The 25,101-nt window shown below is 42.9% G+C and overlaps 1 protein-coding gene across 1 annotated transcript in view; it reads right to left on the bottom strand.

The window, feature by feature from the left end:
* The window catches only part of LOC110497374 (rho GTPase-activating protein 10), a 70,360-nt gene that overhangs the window by 18,144 nt on the left and 27,115 nt on the right, over window positions 1-25,101 (bottom strand). The window contains exons 4-18 of the mRNA XM_021573450.3: window positions 17,972-18,043; window positions 17,426-17,527; window positions 15,892-16,002; window positions 14,909-15,013; window positions 13,759-13,888; window positions 13,563-13,669; window positions 13,213-13,307; window positions 12,096-12,177; window positions 11,882-11,924; window positions 11,704-11,772; window positions 10,553-10,627; window positions 8,275-8,359; window positions 5,647-5,705; window positions 2,995-3,100; window positions 1,139-1,298 (exon numbers count right to left, since the gene is read on the bottom strand). Coding sequence (XP_021429125.3) covers window positions 1,139-1,298; window positions 2,995-3,100; window positions 5,647-5,705; window positions 8,275-8,359; window positions 10,553-10,627; window positions 11,704-11,772; window positions 11,882-11,924; window positions 12,096-12,177; window positions 13,213-13,307; window positions 13,563-13,669; window positions 13,759-13,888; window positions 14,909-15,013; window positions 15,892-16,002; window positions 17,426-17,527; window positions 17,972-18,043 — 1,401 coding nt within the window. The remainder of the gene's footprint in view (window positions 1-1,138; window positions 1,299-2,994; window positions 3,101-5,646; window positions 5,706-8,274; window positions 8,360-10,552; window positions 10,628-11,703; window positions 11,773-11,881; window positions 11,925-12,095; window positions 12,178-13,212; window positions 13,308-13,562; window positions 13,670-13,758; window positions 13,889-14,908; window positions 15,014-15,891; window positions 16,003-17,425; window positions 17,528-17,971; window positions 18,044-25,101) is intronic.

Here is a 25,101-nt window from a genome sequence, read left to right as displayed (position 1 = left end):
TTTCCTCTGGTTGCAGCTTTGAGGAACAATATTAGAGGATGGGTCTATAGATGTTACTGTGGTCAGGGGGACAAGCTCAGGAGCAATGGTGGAAAAAGTACCGAATTGTCATACTTGAGCAAAAGTAACGATGCCTTAAATGACTCAAGTAAAAGTCACCCTGTAAAAATACTACTTCAGTGAAAGTATTTGGTTTTAAATATACTTAAGTATCAAAAGTAACTTACGTATTCAAATTCCTTATATTAAGCAAACCAGAATGCATCATTTTCTTTTTTCAAATTATGGATAGCCAGGAGCACACGCCAACAGACAATTTACAAATCAAACATGCGTTTAGTGAGTCTGCCAGATGAGAGGCAGTATGGATGACCTAAAGATGTTCTCTTGATAAGTGCGTGAATTGGACAATTTTTCTGTCCTGCTAAGCTTTCAAAATGTAACGAGTACTTTTGGGTTTGAGGGAAAATGTACGGAGTAAAAACTACATTATTTTCTTAAGGAATGTAGTGAAGTAAAAGTTGTCAAAAATATCAATAGTAAAGTACAGATACCCCAAAAAACTATTTAAGTAGCAGGTATATCTCTGGTCACCCCCCAAACCAATTCTTCCTTTGGCCGCCTCTCCTTCCAGTTCTCTGCTGCCAATGATTGGAACACACTACAAAAATCTTTGAAACTGGAAACACTTCTCCCTCTCAAGCACCAGCTGTCAGAGCAGCTCACAGATTACTGCACCTGTACATAGCCCATCTATAATTTAGCCCAAACAACTACCTCTTCCCCTACTGTATTTATTAAGCTCCTTTGCACCCAGTCATCTCTACCTTGCACATACTTCCACTGCAAATCTACCATTCCAGTGTTTTACTTGCTATATTGTATTTACTTTGCCACCATGGCCTTTTTTTTGTTGCTTGCCTTTACCTCCCTTATCTCACCTCATTTGCTCAAACCGTATATAGACTTATTTTTCTACTGTATTGCTTTATCTTGGTCAGGTCACAATTGTAAAATGAGAACTTGTTCTCAACTTGCCTACCTGGTTAAATAAAGGTTTTTACTTGAGTACATTACACCACTGCTCAGGAGTGTGTTCGGACGTCGGTTTCGTTCAAGAGAAGAATCCAGTGGTTACCTTCTCGTGTTGTTCGATGAGGATCTCCACCACAATGTTCTGGAACTTGAGGTCCATGATGGCAGCCACAGTATCCTCCTGGGGCCTCATCAGGGTGGGACCAAACACCACACCCAGGTTGGCCACCGTCATCAGGTTCAACTTACTGTGGGCCGCCACACTGCATGGGGAGACCAGGGAGGATAACAATTCATGAATTCATAGACAAGGGATTTAGAGTGCTTTTCCCTGATGTTTAAAATGTTTTCCTTAGGGGGATACATACACTTTAGAAGGCCTGTATACTGTGAAGAATTCAGCTAGAAAATTCTAATTCGCTTTGAAGATCTGATTACTCCATGTCTGACGGCTTACTAACGTCTGTCTGACAGTTTGCCAAGGAAGGAAGGTGTTGCTACCACCTTGTTATGTCAGTCAGAGGTGTCTCGAACAGCATCTCTGGCTTGGCCTCATAGGTGTTAGCTAGAGTTCTGACTGACATCATTACCCAGTTCATCACCACTTCATAGATTGTTCAAGAACATTGACCTTCCCTTCAAACTGAACTTTTTCAGTTGCATTTCAGCCGATTCACAGTAAGGGGACGCTAAGTTGGGTTGTTTTTTTCTAGGGCAGGAATTTTCACTTGACTTTAGAATGACTGAAGAGTTGCCAAAAACTGCAGAGCTTAGACTCCCATTAGCCTTAAGCCAATTGCCAAAGCTGGTCTTACTGGGTTCCTCTGTACACAACGAAAAAGACATCAGACAAGACTACAATTTACATACATTTAAAAACAATAGAAATGTAGTCTGCACGCGCATCTATCAGTTCCACATACGTCAGTACATACACACAACAAGTAGGTCACATGCAGGAGAGGCGTTGTCATGTGTTGCTGTATTTGTTTTTTTAAACAGAGACGAATCAAGTGAATCAACTGTTACAATTTTGGTTCGTAAGAAATGTACGTTGTTCATAAGTTAAGACAAATTAAATTCAAAGTAATATTAGACCGGTTAAGATATTCTCCTTAAAAATGTATAAAATGACAAATTGTCATTCAGCAGAGTGATGGTTGAAATGCATGAAAGGGAGCCTTTGCAGACCTAAATATGTCACCGAGTGACAACCTTCCTTTATCACATCTCTCAAACCATTTCAGACAGCGGTGTGAAATTTCAGCTTGCCTCTCTCCCTGCAGGACAAGCTCACACAGTCAAAACACACCCCACACACGCAGCCAATTTTTTAAAAAAATAAAAAAATAAACTCCAGTCGGAAGAATTTCATGCTGGATAATCCAAATTCAATTTCAATCGCTGCACTTAAATGCCTTTTTACTTCTACTCTGAGAACCCTGGGGCAGGTTCTCTAAGAAATAAGATCCTCCAGACTTTGATTGCCTCAGGGAACAAGGATTATATACTTATCTTCAATTTGCTACTATTTAGTTTGTCGTAAAAAAATAAAAAGCGAGTTGCTGAGGTAAAACCTTGTAATGTTAGCAAAGATTATTTTGAAATCTCAGATCCTATCTAATCTCTGAAAGGGCGAGTTGTGTAACAGCTAACGGTCCAGTTTGGAGAGAGGGGTATACCCAGAGGAGCGGGTGGGAAATGGAGGGAGCGGGCCATTTCATTAAAGGCAAAGAGAACTGTTGAAGAAGTTTAAACGGCTGACTACTATTGTGGAGGGTGCTGGGATGTTCTAAGACAGGGTGGGGAGGGAGTTCTCTGCCTGCACTTAGTTGGAACAGAACATGAGAAAGGAAAGATTGATGGGAAGAGAGAGACAGACACACAGAAGAGAGAAAGATGGGGGGGATGGAACAAGGACAGTGGAGAAAGAGTACGAGACCGAGGCTGCTAACTCACGTAGCCAGGTGTTTCATCAGTAGCCCCAGGACCAGACGGTTCTTCTCAGGCAGCTTGTGGACCAGGCAGTGGATGGCTTGGCTACGAGACTCTGGACTACCACCCTCTGTTTAAAAACAGGACAAACAAGGTTATTTGACAGTCGCTTACAGAAGTGCCATCATTTTATGTGGACCATGCGGGAATCAAACCCACAACCCAGGTGTTGCCAGCACCATGCTGTAGGAGTCACCTTTATTGCTCTGCAGAAATCCTTTGTTGAATCCAAATGGGTATTTAATGAAGGTAAAACTAAGTACATGTTATTTTTCAAATCACAAAAAGTTCTGAATTATGCATATGTACTTTGGATGGAGGCCACATTGACCGTATCCCGACTTATAAATATCTGCGCAACTGGATTGACGAAAAGCTATTGTTCTAAAAGTATGTTGATGAGTTAGTTAAGGAATTGAGAATTAAAAGGTTTCTATAGGAGCAAGTCCTGCGTTCTGTTAAATAGCAGAAAACCAATGAGTATCTCAACGTTCTGGTTATTGACTACTGTCTATGAATGCAGCTGCCACGGTATTGAAGCCATTGGACGCAGTTTATCACAGTGCATTGCACTCGTCTATAAAGCCCTCTTTGCATAAACTTCCACCACACCTTACTGTTAACCTTAAATATGTCTAAGTTACTAGACTCCGGGATGGCTAACCCTGGAGATCCCTTCAATCTCCACAGAGAAACTACTCTCTTAGTTTTTTTGCACCTCATGTGGAATGACATGCAAATTCAGATGGACATTAGGAGGCTTTTTAAATGAAGAATGCGTTTCATGTGTTGTTTGCGCTTTTCATTTATAGTGTAATGGATGTGTATATGTATAGTGGCATTGTTGTTGATTGATGTGTATGCAGGGCTCATCTGCCAAAGAGACTTGTCTCTTTTTACAATTGGAATCCACCAAAAACAGAACAACCATTTATGTGTTATTACAGTGCTGTACTATCCATTCCTTAGGGGGAGAGACTCCACAACAGAGAAACTGCACAGCATAGAACAAGAAGGATTTGGATTTCCCCGTGATAATCAATCCAAGCGCTCTGGTGCAGTCAGATCTCACTCTGGAAGGAGCGGTCACAGTAGGAGATGTGGAACCACCGACTCCGGATCTAGTCACTGGAGACACAGGGTCGTCCGTTTTAAATATCGTCGGCAGCTCTAGTCAATATTGGTGCAGTTACAGTAAGGCAGGTAACAATGTGGAGACAACCATTTTTCTTCACTTTAAAAATGTATGCCAAACAAAATCGGATTATTTCTAAGTTAAAAACAAAGTACCACAACTCAATGCACAAGGACGACTTTGGAAATTGTTCACTGAAAAGGTTACAAAAATACATGTAGTTGAAGAACAGTGCAGATGCAAAGTTTGGTAACAGAATGCCAGCACAAAAGTCAGTTTAGCCCAGTACAAGCTACCATACAAGAAAACAACGGATGCGGTTTACATTGCCTTAAAATCAGCTAGTGTAGGCTACAACGGGTTGTTCCATATTTAAAAGAAAGCAGTAAAGGGTTAACAGCAAATAAAAGAGTATGGAGATGAACAGCAAACTTCCTGTTTGACGCTGATATTAGACATGAGTGCATTTTGCCAGAGGATATGTAGGCTACTGTTGCTGGCTATAGAGAGATAGCTTTATACTACAGAAGCTACCGTGTAAAAGGGTTGTGATAAAACCCACAAGATCATCCCTTAAACATTTCCTCACACACCCACACAGGCATCTGATGGCTACTGCCCACACACAGAAACAGCCGGCGTGCACCCCCCCCCCCTCCCCCCCATTACTATGGGAACGACACGCATTTGAATAAGGGAATAAAGCTTCTTAAGGATGCTGTCATCTTTCAGAAAATATTTATTGCTAATGCATTTCTGTACCTGCATTATGAGGGCATTGCAAACAGCTGATAAAAACACTCCATCGTGATCCAATTATGAGACTTGAGGGTAATTCATGTTAGGAGGATTACTCAGGACATTTCAGGAAGGCTATTGGAATAAGATTATATAGGGAGAGAAATTTCATGTTTCTCTGTTCAAAGTCACTGGGCCATTTGAGGACATTAGTGTAGGATACTAGGATTTATAGTGTTTAACAGGTGGTAACATTTCCCTTTTAAGTTACCTTAATTGCAAAGAACCAAAGGTTACTTTAAAGGCAGATGAAGGTTACTTTAAAGGCAGATGAAGGTTGAATTAAAGTGTGTGTGTGTGTGTGTGTGTGAGAGATGAAGACATCTCTCGGTCACATGAAAGGCTTTATGGGTACATGCTGGGGCACTTTTAGAGGAAAATAAGCATTTGTTTAGACTACAAGATGTGAAACATTCAAAACAGTTACGCTGGCATCCGTTTTCCATAGAACTACTGAGACAATGAAAATGATTCATAACCAACCTAACTACACTGGGACACTTAGACAATGAATTTTCTCACAGACAAACACTTGCTAGTCATGCACACAGCATTGCACTCATTGATAACGTGCAATAAAATAGAGAAGTATTCCTTTGCTCTGCTTCTACACTCCTGTGAGTGGTTTTACATCTGTTTTGAGCAGAACTGTATTGTGAGTGAGGAGGACGGCCCAAACTTACTTGCAGGGGCGATAAAGTCTTTGTAGAGTCCATAGGTCATCAGTGGCTCAGGAAGACTCCTAAAGAGAGAGACAGGAAAGAAAGAGAGAATGCATAAGAGAGCAAAAGTGAGAAGAGCGAGTAGAAGAGGTGGAGACCAAAAGAGAGCGCAGAAGAGCGGGAGAATACGGGGGGGGGGGGGACAGAAATAGACGCAGCACTGTTTTATAGGGTCTGCACACAACAATGATTAATGTGGCCGTGTCGGGATGGAATTAGATGGCGCACCATGCCACAGTGAGATAACCAAGTTCTGAAGGTCCTTTCACGGTGCTGCACCAGGCCCTGTGCCAAGGCCACTTAGCCTCCCCTGAGGAACCAGAGCAGCAGGGGAGGAGAGAGGCTGACCCTCTGGCTCTGCAGCAGGCCAGAGGAAGACAGATGGAGGATGGAGCTGCAGGACGATTTACAGTAAATCTACTGTCTCTACTGCAGACTTAAGCCTGTAATAAGGTTTCAGCTGACTCAATGGATGAGTTTAATTACATCATATGATTGGATGGTTTCCTAGATTGTTAGATTGCTTGTGTAAAAAAAAAGTAACACATTTTATCATATGACGTGTGCAATGTATAAATGACAGTCACATTAACAGCTGCAATATCTCAGTAGCAATCTAAATGTCTTAATTATAATTTAGTGAGTGCTTATAAAAGTGTATTAATATGCATGGGTGAGTTGGAAATGTGTTTCTTTGCATATCCCAACTCTCCCTGAGATACCATTTGAGAATGGGGCAGGGTCTGCCACTAACATAGACCCTGGAGAAATTAGGGTTAAGTGCCTTGCTCAAGGGCACAGACAGATTTCCCATCCTGTCGGCTCGGGGATTCAAACTAGCGACCTTTCGGTTACTTGCCTGACACTAATCCCACTGGCTGACTGTCAGGTTTCATTATGAAACAGGAAAAATTCCTTGACATAAACCAGAAAGGCAGTTCGCTGCCTGGGACCAAATCCATTTCTGCAGTCATGCAAAATTCACAGCAATTTTTTATTGAACCTTTATTTAACGAGGCAAGTCAGTTAAGAACAAATTCTTATTTACAATGATGGCCTACCCCGGCCAACGCTGGGCCAATTGTGCGCTGCCCTATGGGACTCCTGATCACGGCCGGTTGTGATACAACCCAGGATTGAACCCGGGTCTGTAGTGATGCCTTAGACCACTTCGCCACTCGGAGGCCAACGAGCATAGGAGTTGGCAAGAGCTCACAAACAGATCTGGGACCAGCCTGGGAGAGAGTTAGTCCCATGACCCACAGCAAGCAACATCAAAATACTTCCTGTAAGGGTTGCGGGCGGGCAGCAAAATCTGGCCAGTCACAACACAAGTTGCCGTGACTTCTGACCTGCTAGCCTATCAGAGGACAGACTGACACCATTCCAGTTCCCATGCTTTTACATTGACCACTAAGCTAAAATCCTCTTTATTTATTGTTGTTCAATTGATGGAAAAATAGACTTGGCTCACTCAAAGTTTATTATTTAATAGGCTATATGGCAATTGCACTGGTGAACTTGCCAATCTTTTATAATTTAATTTTGATAACTAAACCTTTTACAGCACATGGAAGACTGAACAAGAGTAATGAACTAATTCCAAAACAAGTGCAGAAGAAAGTGTAACAGACTGGCCTGGGTTAACGATAAGTTGGCTATAATTTTATTCAGTAAATCGCTCCATAACCAACCAAACCTCTAACATCCCTTCAGTTTATGCAGCACTACAGAGTGAAAATACCACTCAGTTTCTGTTGGACACCGTAATTGCATTGGTGTCAGAATATGCAGTGAGAGTTTGTTTGTTAGCTAACAGAACTTTGGCTTAGCTTTTAGGGTACATTTAACTAGTTACCTTGCAGATAGTGTTTTTATTTCAAATCTAGGACTATCAGTTAAATGAATTGCTATTTGAAAAAGCAAGCAATAACTTAATCTATATAATCGATTGACTCATCTTTGAACAAAAAAAAACAGGATTCCTTTAATATGTGGCATCCAACCTATTTTGAGTGATTGATTTGATCAGAGGAGAAACAATGACACTAAAATCCCTATCAAGTTAATGTATTCATATCACTGCTTGGTTGTGTGGCGGTAAATTAGTTAAAATACCTGCCACAGGACACCATTTTGTTTTTCACCTGGTCACCTAATCAATACATTCAAAGATGGATGATAAACTACCTGAAGCCAGGGATGCAGCTCTTCTTCCTAGAAAGTGGCCAAGACTCCCTACCAATTAAGTCTTAGGTCAACAACGGATTTCTTAGAACACACAGCGACTGGGAATAATGAAGTCAGAGAGACGGGGTCGGTTGATGAAGTGGATTGATTATGTGTCTGAATTTAAATGCATGGATGTCTATGCGGCAATGTGAATGTCCTGTTGCATTGCAGGAGTTGAGCTCCAGGAAGTGATTTTATGCTTCTACCCCCGGAGTAGAATAACTTCAAACTCAGACAATGACGAACAGTTATCATAAAGTCTCCACAGCTTGCTAATAAGACATAATAGCCGACATGAATACATAACCTAGCGATTATGTAGCAGACTGAGTGATTGAGTCACAAAAGGATCCTTACCTCAAATACAGCTTTAGCGTGCTGGTGATTGTTTTCACATCCCAGTCCTCACACGTAGACAGATCCACATCGTTACTCTTCTCATCTGCAATATCAACAAATTATACAAAGCACCAATACTTTTTACTTTAGTAGAGTACACTCCAATTCCCATGATACCCTGAGCCTAAACTTGTTCAACTAGTGTATTGTAACTTAACCCTATGGTGAAGTGAATGGCTGCAAAGAAGCTAAAATATAAATAAAGTCAAATGTGGATAAAAGCAATGCAGTAGTCTTGAGGAGCAGTTCTGCTCAGTGGCGATTGCTGGCTGGCTTAAAGTATAGCCTTCTCACACTACGGAGTCAAACTGGACCAAGCCAGGCTTAACTATACTGGTCTGACCTGATGAATGATCCACCAGTTGAGTGTGTTTGAGTCAGAGGTTGGTACGAGGCCAAGCCCCAGGTCACCAGGAGGTCTCCAAGGGGTTAGACTTGGTGGGAGGTAGGTTGCTGCTCCAGGCCATTTATGTACTTCATTTGACTGTATTCCCTTCAGTACTAAAACCAGAAGGGCTGTGTTTATTTACCCACAGAACAGTGGCCTGTCCAACATCAACAGGCTGGACCAAATGTTTTCCTAGAAGGCCAACAGCCAAATGTGTGTGTACACAGCTACAGATGGTGGGAGAGTGGTGTGTGTGTCTTTTAGCTACTGTAATGCGCACATCAATATGAACTAACCCACATAGTTCTCTAACAGATGTATTTGGACATGACTGACTACACTAGTAGTATCCAAGTCCTTTTACCTCTATTCCCAGCAGTGAAATTCCCAGCTGTAAAATAGCCATTCTCTATGTTAAGCTTTAGGAGTTCTGTCAATCTACTGTCAGAGATTTGTGAGCACAGTGGGAAAATAATGTGATCCACTTCTGCTGTTTTGGCCTCGTTCTAACCCCTCCATTGAACTGGAGTGTTTCCCTACATCTGGTCCAGTGAATTGTCAACTACGCGCAGGGTGGCGATCTGGTCACGACTAACTAACACACCCCCCCCCCCCCCCACTGATCGGACTCTGCCCATGTTAGTGGGTGAGATATGAAAGGAGGTGAGGGATGAAGTAAATCTAAAGACTTTCTTCAGGGTCTCGTTTTGTTAACCCACACATCATACACTGATTTGGCTGTTGGCAAAATGCTTGTGTTTTATGGTTAACCTGACGAAGACAGCGTAACAAAATAAATGACTGGTGACCTAAATCTCAACTACCTCAGAGTTACCTGTGTCCATATGGTATTTGAAAGAAAACCGATACTAATTGAACCCAGTCTGCACCAGCAGACAGTGTGCCAATGGGCTGTGAAGTATGAGTCGGCAAGTTCAGGTGGAAAGTTTGGAGTGGGCTCCGGGACAGCCTGGTGGCAGACTGGGTTTGTTACCATTCAGATTCAGAACACACAGCCGACGAGACACAGATGGTGTCTAGGGAGGGCAGTCGTGAAAAAGGGGGGTAGAGGATAAAGAAAGATGAGGGGGATAAAAGAACATTAGGATGGCGGGGTAGAACGAGGAGGAGAAAGAGAGCAAGAAATAACATTTAGAGGGGGGGGGGGGGGGAAATCAAATTTTCAGCTCCCGCTGAGCAACTCAAGTGAAGTCCCTGCAAGGACGGCCGGGTGCAGGCAGGAAGGGGGCCTCTCAGGCACCCCCCTGCTATCTGAATGCCAATGCCGAACCAGCAGCACTTGTTGCACTCAGGCTTACATCGTCGTCTAAGTCCCAGGAAACCATTACTCGGAATACTACTAAGTAGCTCAGACACAATGCCTACAATGCCTACTGTATTAATTTAACTGTCCAGAGGTTCCATATTTTTATGAAATATGACCTATAATTAATTACAATATGAGTGAAATCGTTTTCCTCCCATCCCCAAAATGTAATTAAGTATGGGTTTTTTTCTAAAGCAGCTTTTGTGTGTTGGAATGGTGTGGTCATACCCCAACAGAATGGTGTGGGCGTATACCGGTCGTTAAAAACATTAATGCGAGCAGACCGATTGGCCAGCTAATCCTACACAGGATGACATTGACAAAATGGCAGACCTTTTTTGTTGGAGATACAAGTTTGAGGTGGGATTTTAAAGTGTTTTTTCCTCAAATGTATGCTTTAGCCTCAAATATGAGTATAGGATGAGTCAACAGCATCATTTGGGTATGAGTTAACAGAATATTAACTTCAGTGATTTTCACTGGACAGTTACTTTAAAGGGTGCTAAATGAGCATGTCTTACCGATCATTAGGCTAAGGAGCTTCTGGACTTTGGAGCTGACCCCCACCACTCTGTACAGGCCCTGGTCATTGATACCTGTCAACAGACAGGTTACATGGCCCTTAATAGCACAAACAATCATAAGAAGATGAATGGATCAAATTTGAAAATACAGTTTCTCAAATCAAAAGATGGGCTTCTTCACTGAGTGCACAAAATATTAAGGACACCTGCTCTTTCCATGACCGACTTACCAGGTGAAAGCTACGATCCCTTACTGAGGTCACTTGTTAAATCCACTTCAATCAGTGTAGATGAAGGAGAGGAGAAATGTTAAAGGATTTTTAAGCCTGGAGACAATTGAGACATGGATTGTGTATGTGTGCCATTCAGAGGGTGAATGGGCAAGACAAAATAGTGCCTTTGAATGGGGTATGGTAGTAGGTGCCAGGCGCACCGGTTTGAGTGTGTCAAGAACTGCAACACTGCTGGGTTTCTCACACTCAACAATTTCCTCTATCAAGAATGGTCCACCAGCCAACTTGACAACTGTGGGAAGCATTGGAGTCCACATCGGTCAGCATCCCTGTCGAATGCTTTCGACACCTTGTAGAGTCCATGCCTCAACGAATTGAGCCTTTGAGGGCAAAAGGGGGTGCAACTCAATATTAAGAAGGTATTCTTAATGTTTTGTACACTCCGTGTATATGTTGCCCCACTACCTGTAAACTATGAACAGTGGCCACAGCACAAAAAGTTATGACTGGATATTGGTCCAAGCCTGCCCTCATGTGTTAAAAGGGAGACATCACAACATTTCACAAAACCCTCTTTACCGCTCTACCCCAGATGTGGGCAAACTTCAGAGGGAGGCTGGAGTAAAAAAACAAAACTAGCACAACCATTGGCCACTCTTGAACCACTAAAACGTGATAGAAAGTACGTATAAATAACAGATTTATATTTTCAAATAACTGCCATAAATTGCTTTTAACATAAAATCAGTCCGGAAAAGAAATGCGCGGCCCTCACCTGAAATTTGAAACCCCGATCCCCCCCACAGAGACAAAATGAATGCCCACCCCTGCTCTAGCCAGTCAGCTAACCTCAAAGTACACTTCTGTAGGCTTTATATTGCCTAGGCCTTCTGTTGTCATCATGCATCGTCTTACCTCTCGCCTCAATGGCGTTGATGGCATTCTTCACAAATGACAATCCTACGTCATCTAGCTGTGCATCGACTGCAGAGTCATGACAACAGTTATTTAAATGATTCAAAAGACATTCAAATTATCAGAGATTACATTGAAATGATTGAGATCAGGGGCTTCTAAATCATTGTATACTTACTTCCACGTTCTTTTGAAAAGGTTTTACCCAAGTACTGCCCAGCCTGTAAAAAATTTATTATATGTAGCTTTCCACAGATCTTTTGATATCCAAGGGGTCACCACAAACCAAAAAATACTTGTTGGCATTAATGTACCACTTTCATAGAATTTCAGTAGAGTTCAATAGACAATAGACACTACAGGGGAGCTGTCAGGATGATGTGGTTACTCACTGGTTCTTTCCCACCCATGGCGTGAATCCAGAACTTGTGGTCATCTTCCGACAGCGACTGGACCGTGAGGACCGTTCCCGGTCTTGGAACAGAACACACAATTATTTATTGTAATAGCCTTGTGATTATTTTTTTTTTTTAAATGGCGTGAGGATTTGTTCCATTTTTAATTATGGCAGCTGTATGACAAACTAATTTCACCCTTGGGGATTGTAAAGTACAGTCAATCTCATCTAATTCTCTCTGTCAGACTGGGCCTGGGGTTCCAACAAACTACTATTACTACTAAGTCAATTCATGTGTCTAAGATTGATCTAGAATCAGGCCTAAAATGTGTCAGAGGGGCTGGGCTCTTAAATAGCAAAATTACAGGAATACCTGAGCTTCAGTTACCCTAGTTTTTATAATAGGCTACCACATCAGGCTAACCCTAACCTGTTGCTCTCAGATACCATATACCTTACATCTGCAGGCTGACAAGCAGGCACCGGGAGTGCAACACAAATTTCAAACCCTCTAAGCTTTGGGGTTGCGGTTGCTAATAATACCCCAGACAGAATAGCAGTTTGGTTCAGCAGAGTGACATAAAGAGCCATATCTATCACAACCAAGTGTAGTGGAGGAGCATAGAGAATCCTCTCAGCTATGTGGAGGGGCCATCTTCCATGACAAATCCTCTCCAACCCAATTCTGTGTTAGGCTAGAGAGCAGCTCTCTCAGCTCTACTGTACACAGGACCTGTGTAGAGCGAAGGCTTCAAGCAGAACTGTTAAATGGGGAGTGTTACTGTGTATTTGGGAAGGCTGCCAACAGTGCATGAATAAGCTACAAGTGTGGCAACACAATCACATTTTCCAGGTCTAATGGCATAGACCTCGCCCCCTCTCCCCCCCACCCTAGATGGTACTGGCCAACCCCCCCTGGTTTATGTACTAAATGTATGAGTCAATGACTTCTGGTGATCTTGAGGGGAATCCATCTAAAAATCCCCCTTATTTCCTAGATGAGACGAGATACTTTAACAGGTGGTTGTGGAAAGTTTGTCTTACCACAGAGAACACATGATGACTGAAGTGATTGAGAAGTGTAATGGGTGTAGTGCAATGTGACGACATACCGGTCTGTGATTTCTATATCGAGACAGAACCGCCTGTCCAGCATGTCTGTGGTTTTGCGGACACAAGACTTGAGGGTGACCGACTCAGTCTCGCCCTGAGGGAGAGAATCACTGTTCAGAGAGCCTGTTCTGATGGCACGAAAGAGAGTTGTTCCTTATAAAATGACTACAGACTGCACTTTTAATGCGGGTTTCAATGGTAATTGTCGATTTGACAGATTATGACTTCATAGATGTATTTGAATAGGGATGGCTACACACATTGAATAATCAATCATTTGATGTGCTACTTGGACCATACTCTGTATAGCTTCCAAAACCTGTCTTTGATTGTATGGGTCACGACTCACCATCTTTCCTCCTGACCTGTGGTCAAAGGTGACCATGTGTAGGATTTTCTGTTCCTTCACAAACGTGCAGTAACGCTTCACCCAACTGGAACCAAAAGGAGGGGGCCCTGGGGGAGACAACACACATTTCATTGGAACACAACCAGTTTAAACTGCCCTCCCCTCTTGGACACACGCGTCGTTCCTCTATCCTTACGTTTCTCCTGAACGTAGAGGTATCCTTCGCTGCTGATGGGGCTGGTCTGTCTGTACTCCTGGGGAACCTCCCTTATCCTCTTCATCAGCTCAAACACCTCCACCCGCGTGCCCTCAAACCGACTCCGTGTCTATATGGGGGGGGGGGGGGGGGTCTTGTTACTATCGGGTCAAGCGGCAAAGCAACTTCTCTCCAAACTGATATAAAAATGAACCCCAACCTTGTCTATGCCCCTAATCTTATACTTAACCCTAACCTTAAATGAAGGTTAATTGTTTTTTTTGTGTCAAGTTTCACAATGTAGTACATTGACTACAGGGAGACACCCAAGGAAGGAAGACACCCCTTGTGACCCTAGCTATAATGGTCATGCAGGGGTCAATTACACAATGCAGAGCTCCCTTTGGAGAGTGAGTGAAAGTGAAAGCTTGGGGTCAAAGAACATAATCAAAACACTAAGACTAACCCAAACACCATTAACAATAGTGTGAGTCAAAACCCCCAAAAAAAAGCACCTCAAGTACCTAGGGAAAGTCCCACTAGAAGCAGATCAACTTTATAGATATATTATGAGCCAACATTCAAATGTAGGATATGTATAACATGGGTAACGTGGGGTGTATGTACAGTTTTTGTGATGTGTGTAATCTGTAGTATTTAGAGCAATACTCTGTGTACAAGACATGTCCCTCTAGGACAAAAACGTATTATAATTCTAAAATTGATGGAAATGATCATCACCTCAATTAAAATGTTTGTCATTTAGCAGACACTTTTATCCAGAGCGATTTACAGGAACAATTAAGGTGACGTGCCTTGCTCACAGACACATGCCACATACCTACCTATATTTACACCACTTTGTCTCATACAGTATACTGACATCCTTGTACTATGTGGTTAAAAATGTAATCCTTAATGGTTAAAAAAAAAAGTCAGACTGGGCTATTACGACAAAAGTTACTGCAAAACACCCCTTCCCACCGGACATCATTGCATGCTCGATAGAATAGCCGAATCTGCACTGCAGAAATGTTGACCAAAAACAACAAAGGTGCTGGGAGCAGACAGTGGCGCTGTTTCCCCTAAATGGGGGATTACATCTTTAAATAGAAATCTAATAAGACCTGGATGATGACTAAGGTCTCACATTTTGTATATTGATCTGTAAGGCTTTCTTGTAGTGGTTAAAGTCATTGGCCAGCTCAAATCCCTGGTGGTAGAAGGTGAACACTGTCTGAAAGAACGCCAGCATCTGGGGAGAGAACGAACATGGGACACGAGTGTATAAATGACATTTATTTTAATGCATTATAACCTGGGGGCGTCAACACTTTTCACATTGTTTCTCAGGTTTACAGGGAATGAAGACTTTCATCTGATTTCTCACACTCACTTTCAGGGCTTGTTTATAAACACACTTCTTTTGACTGCTCGGGAACCTATATAAAACACTAACTGTAGTGTACACTACTTTATGAGCACTAAGTTAATGAGCACTGTAAAAGAGAACTGCTGACCATGCTAGACAAGTACTAAAGGTGCATTCGCCAGCAGTTCGTTCACTCATTGGCTCCAAATGTCATGATGCAAAACTTGTCATACTGGCTGTTTCTGCCTGCTTGAACGCTGAACAGCTTTTTAAAAATCACTCAGATGCACAAATACAATGTAACAAAATAAAATAATGGGTGAATATTTCCTTTAAGGCACATTGGGAGTACAACAGACAGAGTGTACAAAACATGAAGAACATGACAGACTGACCAGGTGAACCTCTGATCCCTTATTGAGGTCACATGTTAGATCCACTTTAAATCAGTGCAGATGAAGATCCGGGGACCGATTAAAGGCTCGAGACATGGATTGTGTATGTGTGCAATTCAGAGGGTGAATGGGCAAGAGAAAAGACTGAAGTGCCTTTGAATGGGGTATGGCTGTAGTTTGTGTCGAACTACAACGCTAGCGCATTTCACACGCTCAACAGTTTCCTGTGTGTATCAACAATGGTCCACCACCCAAAGGACATCCAGCCAACTTGACAACTGTGGGCTGTGCAAACAATTTTAGGAAGGAGTTCATGTTTTGTCCACCTGGTGTAGAGTGTGTGATTATGTATTTTCTAACACTCACTGGCTCCACACAGTCAAACTTCTTCCTCTCCTGGATCTCCTGCAGTTTGCACACGTAGTCCAGAGACTCCTCCTGGAAGTGCTGTCTAATGGTCTCCACCTGGCTGTCTGCCTGCACAACAGAGGACAGAGAGAGAAAGCGAGAAAATGTCAGCGTAATTATACAGTACAGTCAGGTGTACACAGAGAGATGGAGAAAACAGCCTAGCTTCAGCTATACTGGATTCAGACAGAGTCCCAGACCGACCGAGAAAGTATGAGCCATGAGAAAGTCTGAAGGGCTAAGACACTGATGACATGTGGTGTATGACAGCCCCCCCAAAAAAGTGACCAATCAACTGGTGAGTATCGTTTGGTCGACTAATAAGCTAATTGATTAGGCTATATGGTTTGTTGACTGGATCTTCACAGCATCCCAGTATTCAATGTTATTTACCCCTTTACTGTAGGATGTTCAATATGTTATTGTATTCAATCCAGTGCATCAGTTTCCATTAGCGGCTAGTAGTTTTTCCCCTGAGTGCCATAGGTCGGGCTTGTGCTTCGGGCCCGTCACATGACGAGTGTACAGTATGACATCAGATTGAGTTTAGACGGTGCCTCGCGGCTATGAACACACACACACACATATATATTTTACTGTGCCCTGATTACAATCTCTGTTTCAAACACAGAACCCTGGGGTCTGTTCAGGAGGGTATCACAACACAGAAATGTAATGCATAACAGATTGGCTCTCAGGTATAATTTGGAATTGTGTCAGCTCTCTTCACATTTCTACCTGAAATGTTCAGAAAGTTTAATCTCATTGAATACGCCACAAGAGTCAGTGAGGGAACAGAACAGTTCCCTCCCACAAGGGCAATCTATAGGATACAAAATAATTTGTTAAGTGAAGGGGAGTTTAGGTTATATTACATACACAATCTAGTACCAGACTGCATGTCTAAGGTACTCTATGGTAAGTTTAGTATACCCTTACACAAAGGATAGCTACACAAGCCTTCACAGTGAAATGCATATAAACTACAATGATAACCAAAAAGGTTTGTTTTTCCCATTACCAACCCCAATATAATCCACACTAGGTCTGTAAAGCTTGATACTGTATCTGCAATCTCAGGCTGTCTTGAGGCGCTCCAAAAGCTACTGCCTCAGAGGTACGACCTTAGTGGCTGGTACAGAAACACTGAACATGACTTCCCTTTCAGAGCAGGAAAGAGAAACTCACTCCGTACTCTAACCCTAGGCCTGTGGACACTCACACCGCTCCACACACTTCAGCGCTACAGAGATGAGCCAAGATGTCACCCTATCCCCTACCGTGTATAGGTCTCTGGTCAAAAGTAGTGCGTTATACAGGGAATAGGGTGCTATTTGAGAGGCAGCCTATGGGTCAGGAACTTCTCCCTAAGCAAATATTCTTTCCAGCCATTTTGGGGTTGGGAAGATGTTGGGGCCCGTCTTTTTGGCCTGTTTTCCATTTTCCGTAAATATACGCACGAGAGCGAGGGTATAAGTATTAAACAAAGTACCTCCTGTAGCTGTGGTTCCTTCTTCTTTGCTGACATGTTCAAAAGCTTTTCCAAGGAGCTGTAGTACTTCTCAGTTTCCTTCTCATACTTCTTCCTTTCCGCCTTAAAAGGGCATAGCATAGAGGAACAGATTGAGAAAGAGCATGGTGCGAGAGAGAGAGATGAGAGAAGTGAGCAGGACAAATGTCATCTTAATATTGCATTAGTTTCACTGACCAAAGGAATGTTCAGAACATGATATCAAGAGGTACACATTACAATTAAAAAGGGATTTTGATAAAAGATACTGTCTAATACCCTTTTCACATTACTGTGCTGACCCAAAACGTACTTATCTGGCTCTGATATTTTCATCACATTCCTCTTTCCAGCATGGTTTCTGCAACTATGGTGGATGCACAACCAGGCCAGGGCAGTACAGCTTGGTTTGGCTCAGTGTTGAGAAAAGGGTATTACTTTATAGCTGTGTTCAGAGCACACAAGATTGTGCTTGTATGAGCTCATTAACAAGTAGACTGAATTAAGCAGTGGCATATGATAGAGTACCTTGGCTGAGCCCAGTTGCTCTTTTCTGAACTTCTCCAGCGGTTTCATTAGCGTTTCTGTAATATTCCTCATCTGAGAAAGAGCAAGAGATGATAAGACATGACCATATTAGGACATTCCACAAAAGTGTTTAATTTATTCACAGGTACAGTGTTACGCTGGACTTATACTCTACTAAGCATTCTCTGTAGATGCTCCACAAGCTCATCATGGAGATTTCAGTGCATGCCAGAATTTCTATCTTTACGGAAGAATCAGTGACGAATTGCCAAGACGACCGTTTGAGTGTAAACCCAGCCTAAGAGGCGGCAGGTAGCCCAGCAGTTAGTGAAAAGGGACAAATATAAGCACCGTCCGATTTGACATAACATTCCAATGGAAAGCCAAAGGTCACAATACTTGCAGAGGGTTAATGACAGCATAAAGTCAGTGAAAGTTGCCTGTTGTTGTATATCTTTTTACAAGCATCCACAAGACATTCAAGTACACTAGTCCCACAGTCACATGACAGCTGGAAATCAACAGCGCTGTCCTAATGATCACTCGCCCTGCCATATCTCCCCCTCTCTGAATCATACCTACCTCCCTCTCTGCTAAAGGTCCTGTTGCTGGGGGTCATGTCCATGTAAAAGGACCCATGAGCACCAACATGTGAAGCTCAAAGGAGCATGTCAAATTTGGTGTCAAATCAAAGCTAGAGTTCTATATTTTTTTTTGTTGAAATCAAGGCATATATACTTTGGTCAACCATTTTCCCATCCCAAAAAATGTTGATTAAGCAAAGGTTTTGATTTCTGGTTTTCTTAAGGTATTAGAAATACATCAAAACAGTATAATGTTGAATTAAAGTAAAGACCCCATCTAATATCAACACATATTTTGGAGAAAGATCTCTGCCTTCTGTAAGTTTAAGAAACTTTGCCTCGCATATCTTTCAAATTTCTCTCCCTCATGAGGGAGGATAATGAAGGTTCAGAAGTCATAAGGTAGACCTATCAATTGTTTATGAAATATGAGCAATATCTTAATTCCGTTATCAAAATCGGTAACAGAGTATCTACAACTGAATTGGCACAAATGGAAAATCATAGTAGTCACTAATCAGAGTTGGGTTCAGAAGTGTGGACAGCACAGTAGAGTACAGTACACAGCAGAGAACAAGAGTTGAACACACTAATGTACACTACTCACTGAACTCTACGGAGGGTAAACACATTAGGAACACGTTCCTAATATTGAGATGCACCTTTTTTCACTCAGAACAGCCTCAATTTATTGGGGCATGGACTCTACAAGGTGTCCAAAGCGTTCCACAGGGATGCTGGCCCATGTTGACAACAATGCTTCTTGCAGTTGTCTCAAGTTGGCTGGATGTCCTTTGGGTGGTGGACCATTCTTGATACACACGGGAAACTGTTGAGCGTTATATAAAAAATAAAAAAAACGCAGCGTTGCTGTTCTTGACAAACTGGTGCGCCTGTCACCTACTGCCATTTCCAGTTCAAAGGCACTTAAATATTTTGTCTTGCCCATTCACCCTCTGAATGGCACACACAATCCATCTCTCAAGTTGTCTCTTCTTTAATCCATCTCCTCCACTTTATCTACACTAGAGGTCGACAGATTATGATTTTTCAACGTCAATACCGATTATTGGAGGACCAAAAAGGCCTATGCCGATTAATCGGCCGATTTTTACTTATTTGTAATAATGACAATTACAACCATACTGAATGAACACTTATTTTAACTTAATATAATACTTCAATAAAATCAATTTCGCCTCAAGTAGATATTGAAACATGTTCAATTTGGTTTAAATAATGCAAAAACAAAGTTGGAGAAGAAAGTAAAAGTGCAATATGTGCTATGTAAGAAAGCTAACGTTTCAGTTCCTTGCTCAGAACATGAGAACATATGAAAGCTGGTGGTTCCTTTTAACATGGGTCTTCAATATTCTCAGGTAAGTTGTTTTAGGTTGTAGTTATTATTGGAATTATAGGACTTTTTCCCTCTATACCATTTGTATTTCATTAACCTTTGACTATTGGATGTTCTTATAGGCACTTTAGTATTGCCAGTGTAACAGTATAGCTTCCGTCCCTCTCCTTGCTCCTCCCTGGGCTCGAATCATCAACACAACGACAACAGCCATCATTGAAGCAGCGTTACCCATGCAGAGCAAGGGGAACAACTACAAGAATGCTCAGAGAGAGTGACGTTTGAAACGCTATTAGCGCGCGCTAACTAGCTAGCCTTTTCACTTCGGTTACACCAGCCTCATCTCGGGAGTTGATAGGCTTGAAGTCATAAATAGTGCAATGCTTAATGCACAACGAAGAGCTGCTGGCAAAATGCACGAAAGTGCTGTTTGAATTAATGTTTACGCGCCCGTTTCTGCCTACCACCGCTCGGTCAGATACTTGTATGCTCAGTCAGATTATATGCAACGCAGAACATGCTAGATAATATCTAGTAGTATCATCAACCATGTGTAGTTAACTAGTGATTATGATTGATTGTTTTTTATAAGATAAGTTTAATGCTAGCTAGCAACTTACCTTACTGCATTCGCGTAACAGGCAATCTCCTTGTGGAGTGCAACGAGAGGGGGGCAAGTCGTTATTGCGTTGGACTAGTTAATTGTAAGGTTGCAAGATTGGATCCCCCGAGCTGACAAGGTGAAAATCTGTCGTTCTGCCCCCGAACAAGGCAGTTAACCCACCGTTCCTAGGCCGTCATTGAAAATAAGAATGTGTTCTTTAACTGACTTGCTTAGTTCAATAAAAAGAACAAATAAAAAAAAAAATAAAAAAAAAAAAAGGCAAATCGGCGCCCAAAAATACCGATTTTCGATTGTTATGGAAACTTGAAATCGGCCCTATTAAATCGGCCATTCCGATTAATCGGACAAAATTCTGTTCCCGCATTCTCATCCAAGATCGCATAGCAGTTCAGACGTCTTTTGTCCTCGTCTTGTCGTGTCCTGTATATATATATATATATATATATATATATATATATTTACAACTTTTTTCACATACATTTTATTTTTATTTTCCATCAACTCATCTTCTAAACACTCTCCTGCAACCAGCCTCACCAATTTATATTTATAAAAAAGTATTATTTACCTCAGATCTGCAATCCTTCAGGAAGCTAGCCAGAAACTCCAGGAGGCTGGCCAGAAACTAGCCAGAAGCTAGCCAGGAGCTAGCCCAGAAGCTAATCAGAAGCTAACCACGGTTTGTGGTCATCGGCTGTCCTTTAGTTCGAAAATCTATCGAAAATCTATCGCCAGTTTTGTACGGCGCAGCGCGGCTCGGAACGGAACATACCGGACCAATTTTTCTCTCCATGTCCCTGGATTTCAACTGCTCTCTGGACATTCATACCCGGATCTCACAGCTAGCTAGCTGCTATCCGTGTGACAGTCGGCTTTCGTCGATTCCGGAGCAAACATCGATTGTTCCGGTGCTAGCCAGCTCCGTCAATCACGCCTGAGTTCCATCATTCACTCCTGGGCTGCAGTCACCTATCCGGACCCGTTTCACTGCCTACGCGGAGCCCCACCGGGCCTTCACAACCGGACTGCCGACGTTATCTACCTGAAGGAGATCCGGCTGGCTCCTCTGTCGCGACGTTACCGGAACGCCCATCTGCGGCCCGCTAACCGTTAGCTGTCTTTCCGGCTGCTATTCTGAATAGACAATCGGACAATTTATTTATTTGAATTATTATGTTTTCTTCTCGGGCCTCTATAACTATATCTATTGTTCTTATTTTTGTTGTTGTGTGATTTTGATTAATCCCCTCTACCACACGGAACCCCACTAATCTACTGACCGAACGCAAGAGGTGGCTAACAACAGACTCCATCCTATGCTAGCTTGCTACCGGTTGGCTTGGCTAGCTGTCTAAATCGCCGTGACCCTAAACCAACCTCTCCACTCACTGGACCCTTTTGATCACTCGACTAAGCATGCCTCTCCTTAATGTCAATATGTCTTGTCCATTGCTGTTCTGGTTAGTGTTTATTGGCTTATTTCACTGTAGAGCCTCTAGTCCTGCTCACTATACCTTATCCAACCTATTAGTTCCACCACCCACACATGCAATGACATCTCCTGGTTTCAATGATGTTTCTAGAGACAATATCTCTCTCTTCATCACTCAATACCTAGGTTTACCTCCACTGTATTCACATCCTACCTTACCTTTGTCTGTACATTATACCTTGATGCTATTTTATCGCCCCCAGAAACCTCCTTTTACTCTCTGTTCCAGACGTTCTAGACGACCAATTCTTATTGCTTTTAGTCGCACCCTTATTCTACTCCTCCTATGTTCCTCTGGCGATGTAGAGGTGAATCCAGGCCCTGCAGTGCCTAGCTCCACTCCTATTCCCCAGGCGCTCTCTTTTGACGACTTCTGTAACCGTAATAGCCTTGGTTTCATGCATGTTAACATTAGAAGCCTCCTCCCTAAGTTTGTTCTATTCACTGCTTTAGCACACTCTGCCAACCCGGATGTTCTAGCTGTGTCTGAATCCTGGCTTAGGAAGACCACCAAAAATTCAGACATTTTAATTCCAAACTACAACATTTTCAGACAAGATAGAACTGCCAAAGGGGGCGGTGTTGCAATTTACTGCAAAGATAGCCTGCAGAGTTCTGTCCTACTATCCAGGTCTGTACCCAAACAATTTGAACTTCTACTTTTAAAAATCCACCTTTCTAAAAACAAGTCTCTCACCGTTGCCGCCTGCTATAGACCACCCTCTGCCCCCAGCTGTGCTCTGGACACCATATGTGAACTGATTGCCCCCCATCTATCTTCAGAGCTCGTGCTGCTAGGCGACCTAAACTGGAACATGCTTAACACCCCAGCCATCCTACAATCTAAACTTGATGCCCTCAATCTCACACAAATTATCAATGAACCTACCAGGTACCTCCCCAAAGCCTTAAACACGGGCACCCTCATAGATATCATCCTAACCAACTTCCCCTCTAAATACACCTCTGCTGTCTTCAACCAAGATCTCAGCGATCACTGCCTCATTGCCTGCATCCGTAATGGGTCAGCGGTCAAACGACCTCCTCTCATCACTGTAAAACGCTCCCTGAAACACTTCAGCGAGCAGGCCTTTCTAATCGACCTGGCCGGGGTATCCTGGAAGGATATTGACCTCATCCCGTCAGTAGAGGATGCCTGGATATTTTTTAAAAATGCCTTCCTAACCATCTTAAATAAACATGCCCCATTCAAGAAATTTAGAACCAGGAACAGATATAGCCCTTGGTTCTCCCCAGACCTGACTGCCCTTAATCAACACAAAAACGTCCTATGGCGTTCTGCATTAGCATCGAATAGCCCCCGTGATATGCAGCTGTTCAGGGAAGCTAGAAACCATTATACACAGGCAGTTAGAAAAGCCAAGGCTAGCTTTTTCAAGCAGAAATTTGCTTCTTGCAACACTAACTCAAAAAAGTTCTGGGACACTGTAAAGTCCATGGAGAATAAGAACACCTCCTCCCAGCTGCCCACTGCACTGAAGATAGGAAACACTGTCACCACTGATAAATCCACCATAATTGAAAATTTCAATAAGCATTTTTCTACTGCTGGCCATGCTTTCCACCTGGCTACTCCTACCCCTGTCAACAGCACTGCACCCCCAACAGCAACTCGCCCAAGCCTTCCCCATTTCTCCTTCTCCCAAATCCATTCAGCTGATGTTCTGAAAGAGCTGCAAAATCTGGACCCCTACAAATCAGCCGGGCTAGACAATCTGGACCCTTTCTTTCTAAAATTATCTGCCGAAATTGTTGCCACCCCTATTACTAGCCTGTTCAACCTCTCTTTCGTGTCGTCTGAGATTCCCAAAGATTGGAAAGCAGCTGCGGTCATCCCCCTCTTCAAAGGGGGGGACACTCTTGACCCAAACTGCTACAGACCTATATCTATCCTACCATGCCTTTCTAAGGTCTTCGAAAGCCAAGTCAACAAACAGATTACCGACCATTTTGAATCTCACCATACCTTCTCTGCTATGCAATCTGGTTTCAGAGCTGGTCATGGGTGCACCTCAGCCACGCTCAAGGTCCTAAACGATATCTTAACCGCCATCGATAAGAAACATTACTGTGCAGCCGTATTCATTGATCTGGCCAAGGCTTTCGACTCTGTCAATCACCACATCCTCATCGGCAGACTCAACAGCCTTGGTTTCTCAAATGATTGCCTCGCCTGGTTCACCAACTACTTCTCTGATAGAGTTCAGTGTGTCAAATCTGAGGGTCTGTTGTCCGGACCTCTGGCAGTCTCTATGGGGGTGCCACAGGGTTCAATTCCTGGGCCGACTCTCTTCTCTGTATACATCAATGAGGTCGCTCTTGCTGCTGGTGAGTCTCTGATCCACCTCTACACAGACACCATTCTGTATTCTTCTGGCCCTTCTTTGGACATTGTGTTAACTACCCTCCAGACGAGCTTCAATGCCATACAACTCTCCTTCCGTGGCCTCCAATTGCTCTTAAATACAAGTAAAACTAAATGCATGCTCTTCAATCAATCGCTGCCTGCACCTGCCCGCCCGTCCAGCATCACTACTCTGGACGGTTCTGACTTAGGTATTTGTAGTTGTCCTCATATTCTAGGTGTCTGGTTAGACTGTAAACTCTCCTTCCAGACTCACATTGAGCATCTCCAATCCAAAATTAAATCTAGAATTGGCTTCCTATTTGGCAACAAAGCATCCTTCACTCATGCTGCCAAACATACCCTAGTAAAACTGACCATCCTACAGATCCTCGACTTTGGCGATGTCATTTACAAAATAGCCTCCTGCTAGGTAAAGTCCCCCCTTATCTCAGCTCGCTGGTCACCATAGCAGCACCCACCCGTAGCACACGCTCCAGCAGGTATAGCTCACTGGTCACCCACAAAGCCAATTCCTCCTTTGGCCACCTCTCCTTCCAGTTCTCTGCTGCCAATGAATTGGAACGAACTACAAAAATCTCTGAAACTGGAGACACTTATCTCCCTCACTAGTTTTACGCACCCGCTGTCAGAGCAGCTCACAGATCACTGCACATAGCCCAAACAACTACCTCTCCCCTACTGTA

Source organism: Oncorhynchus mykiss, chromosome 19, assembly GCF_057628025.1.
Source record: "Oncorhynchus mykiss isolate SJ-2025 chromosome 19, ASM5762802v1, whole genome shotgun sequence".
NCBI lineage: Eukaryota > Metazoa > Chordata > Actinopteri > Salmoniformes > Salmonidae > Oncorhynchus > Oncorhynchus mykiss.
Note: the sequence above shows the minus strand (reverse complement) of the source record. Positions and strands in the feature narration are given on the sequence as shown.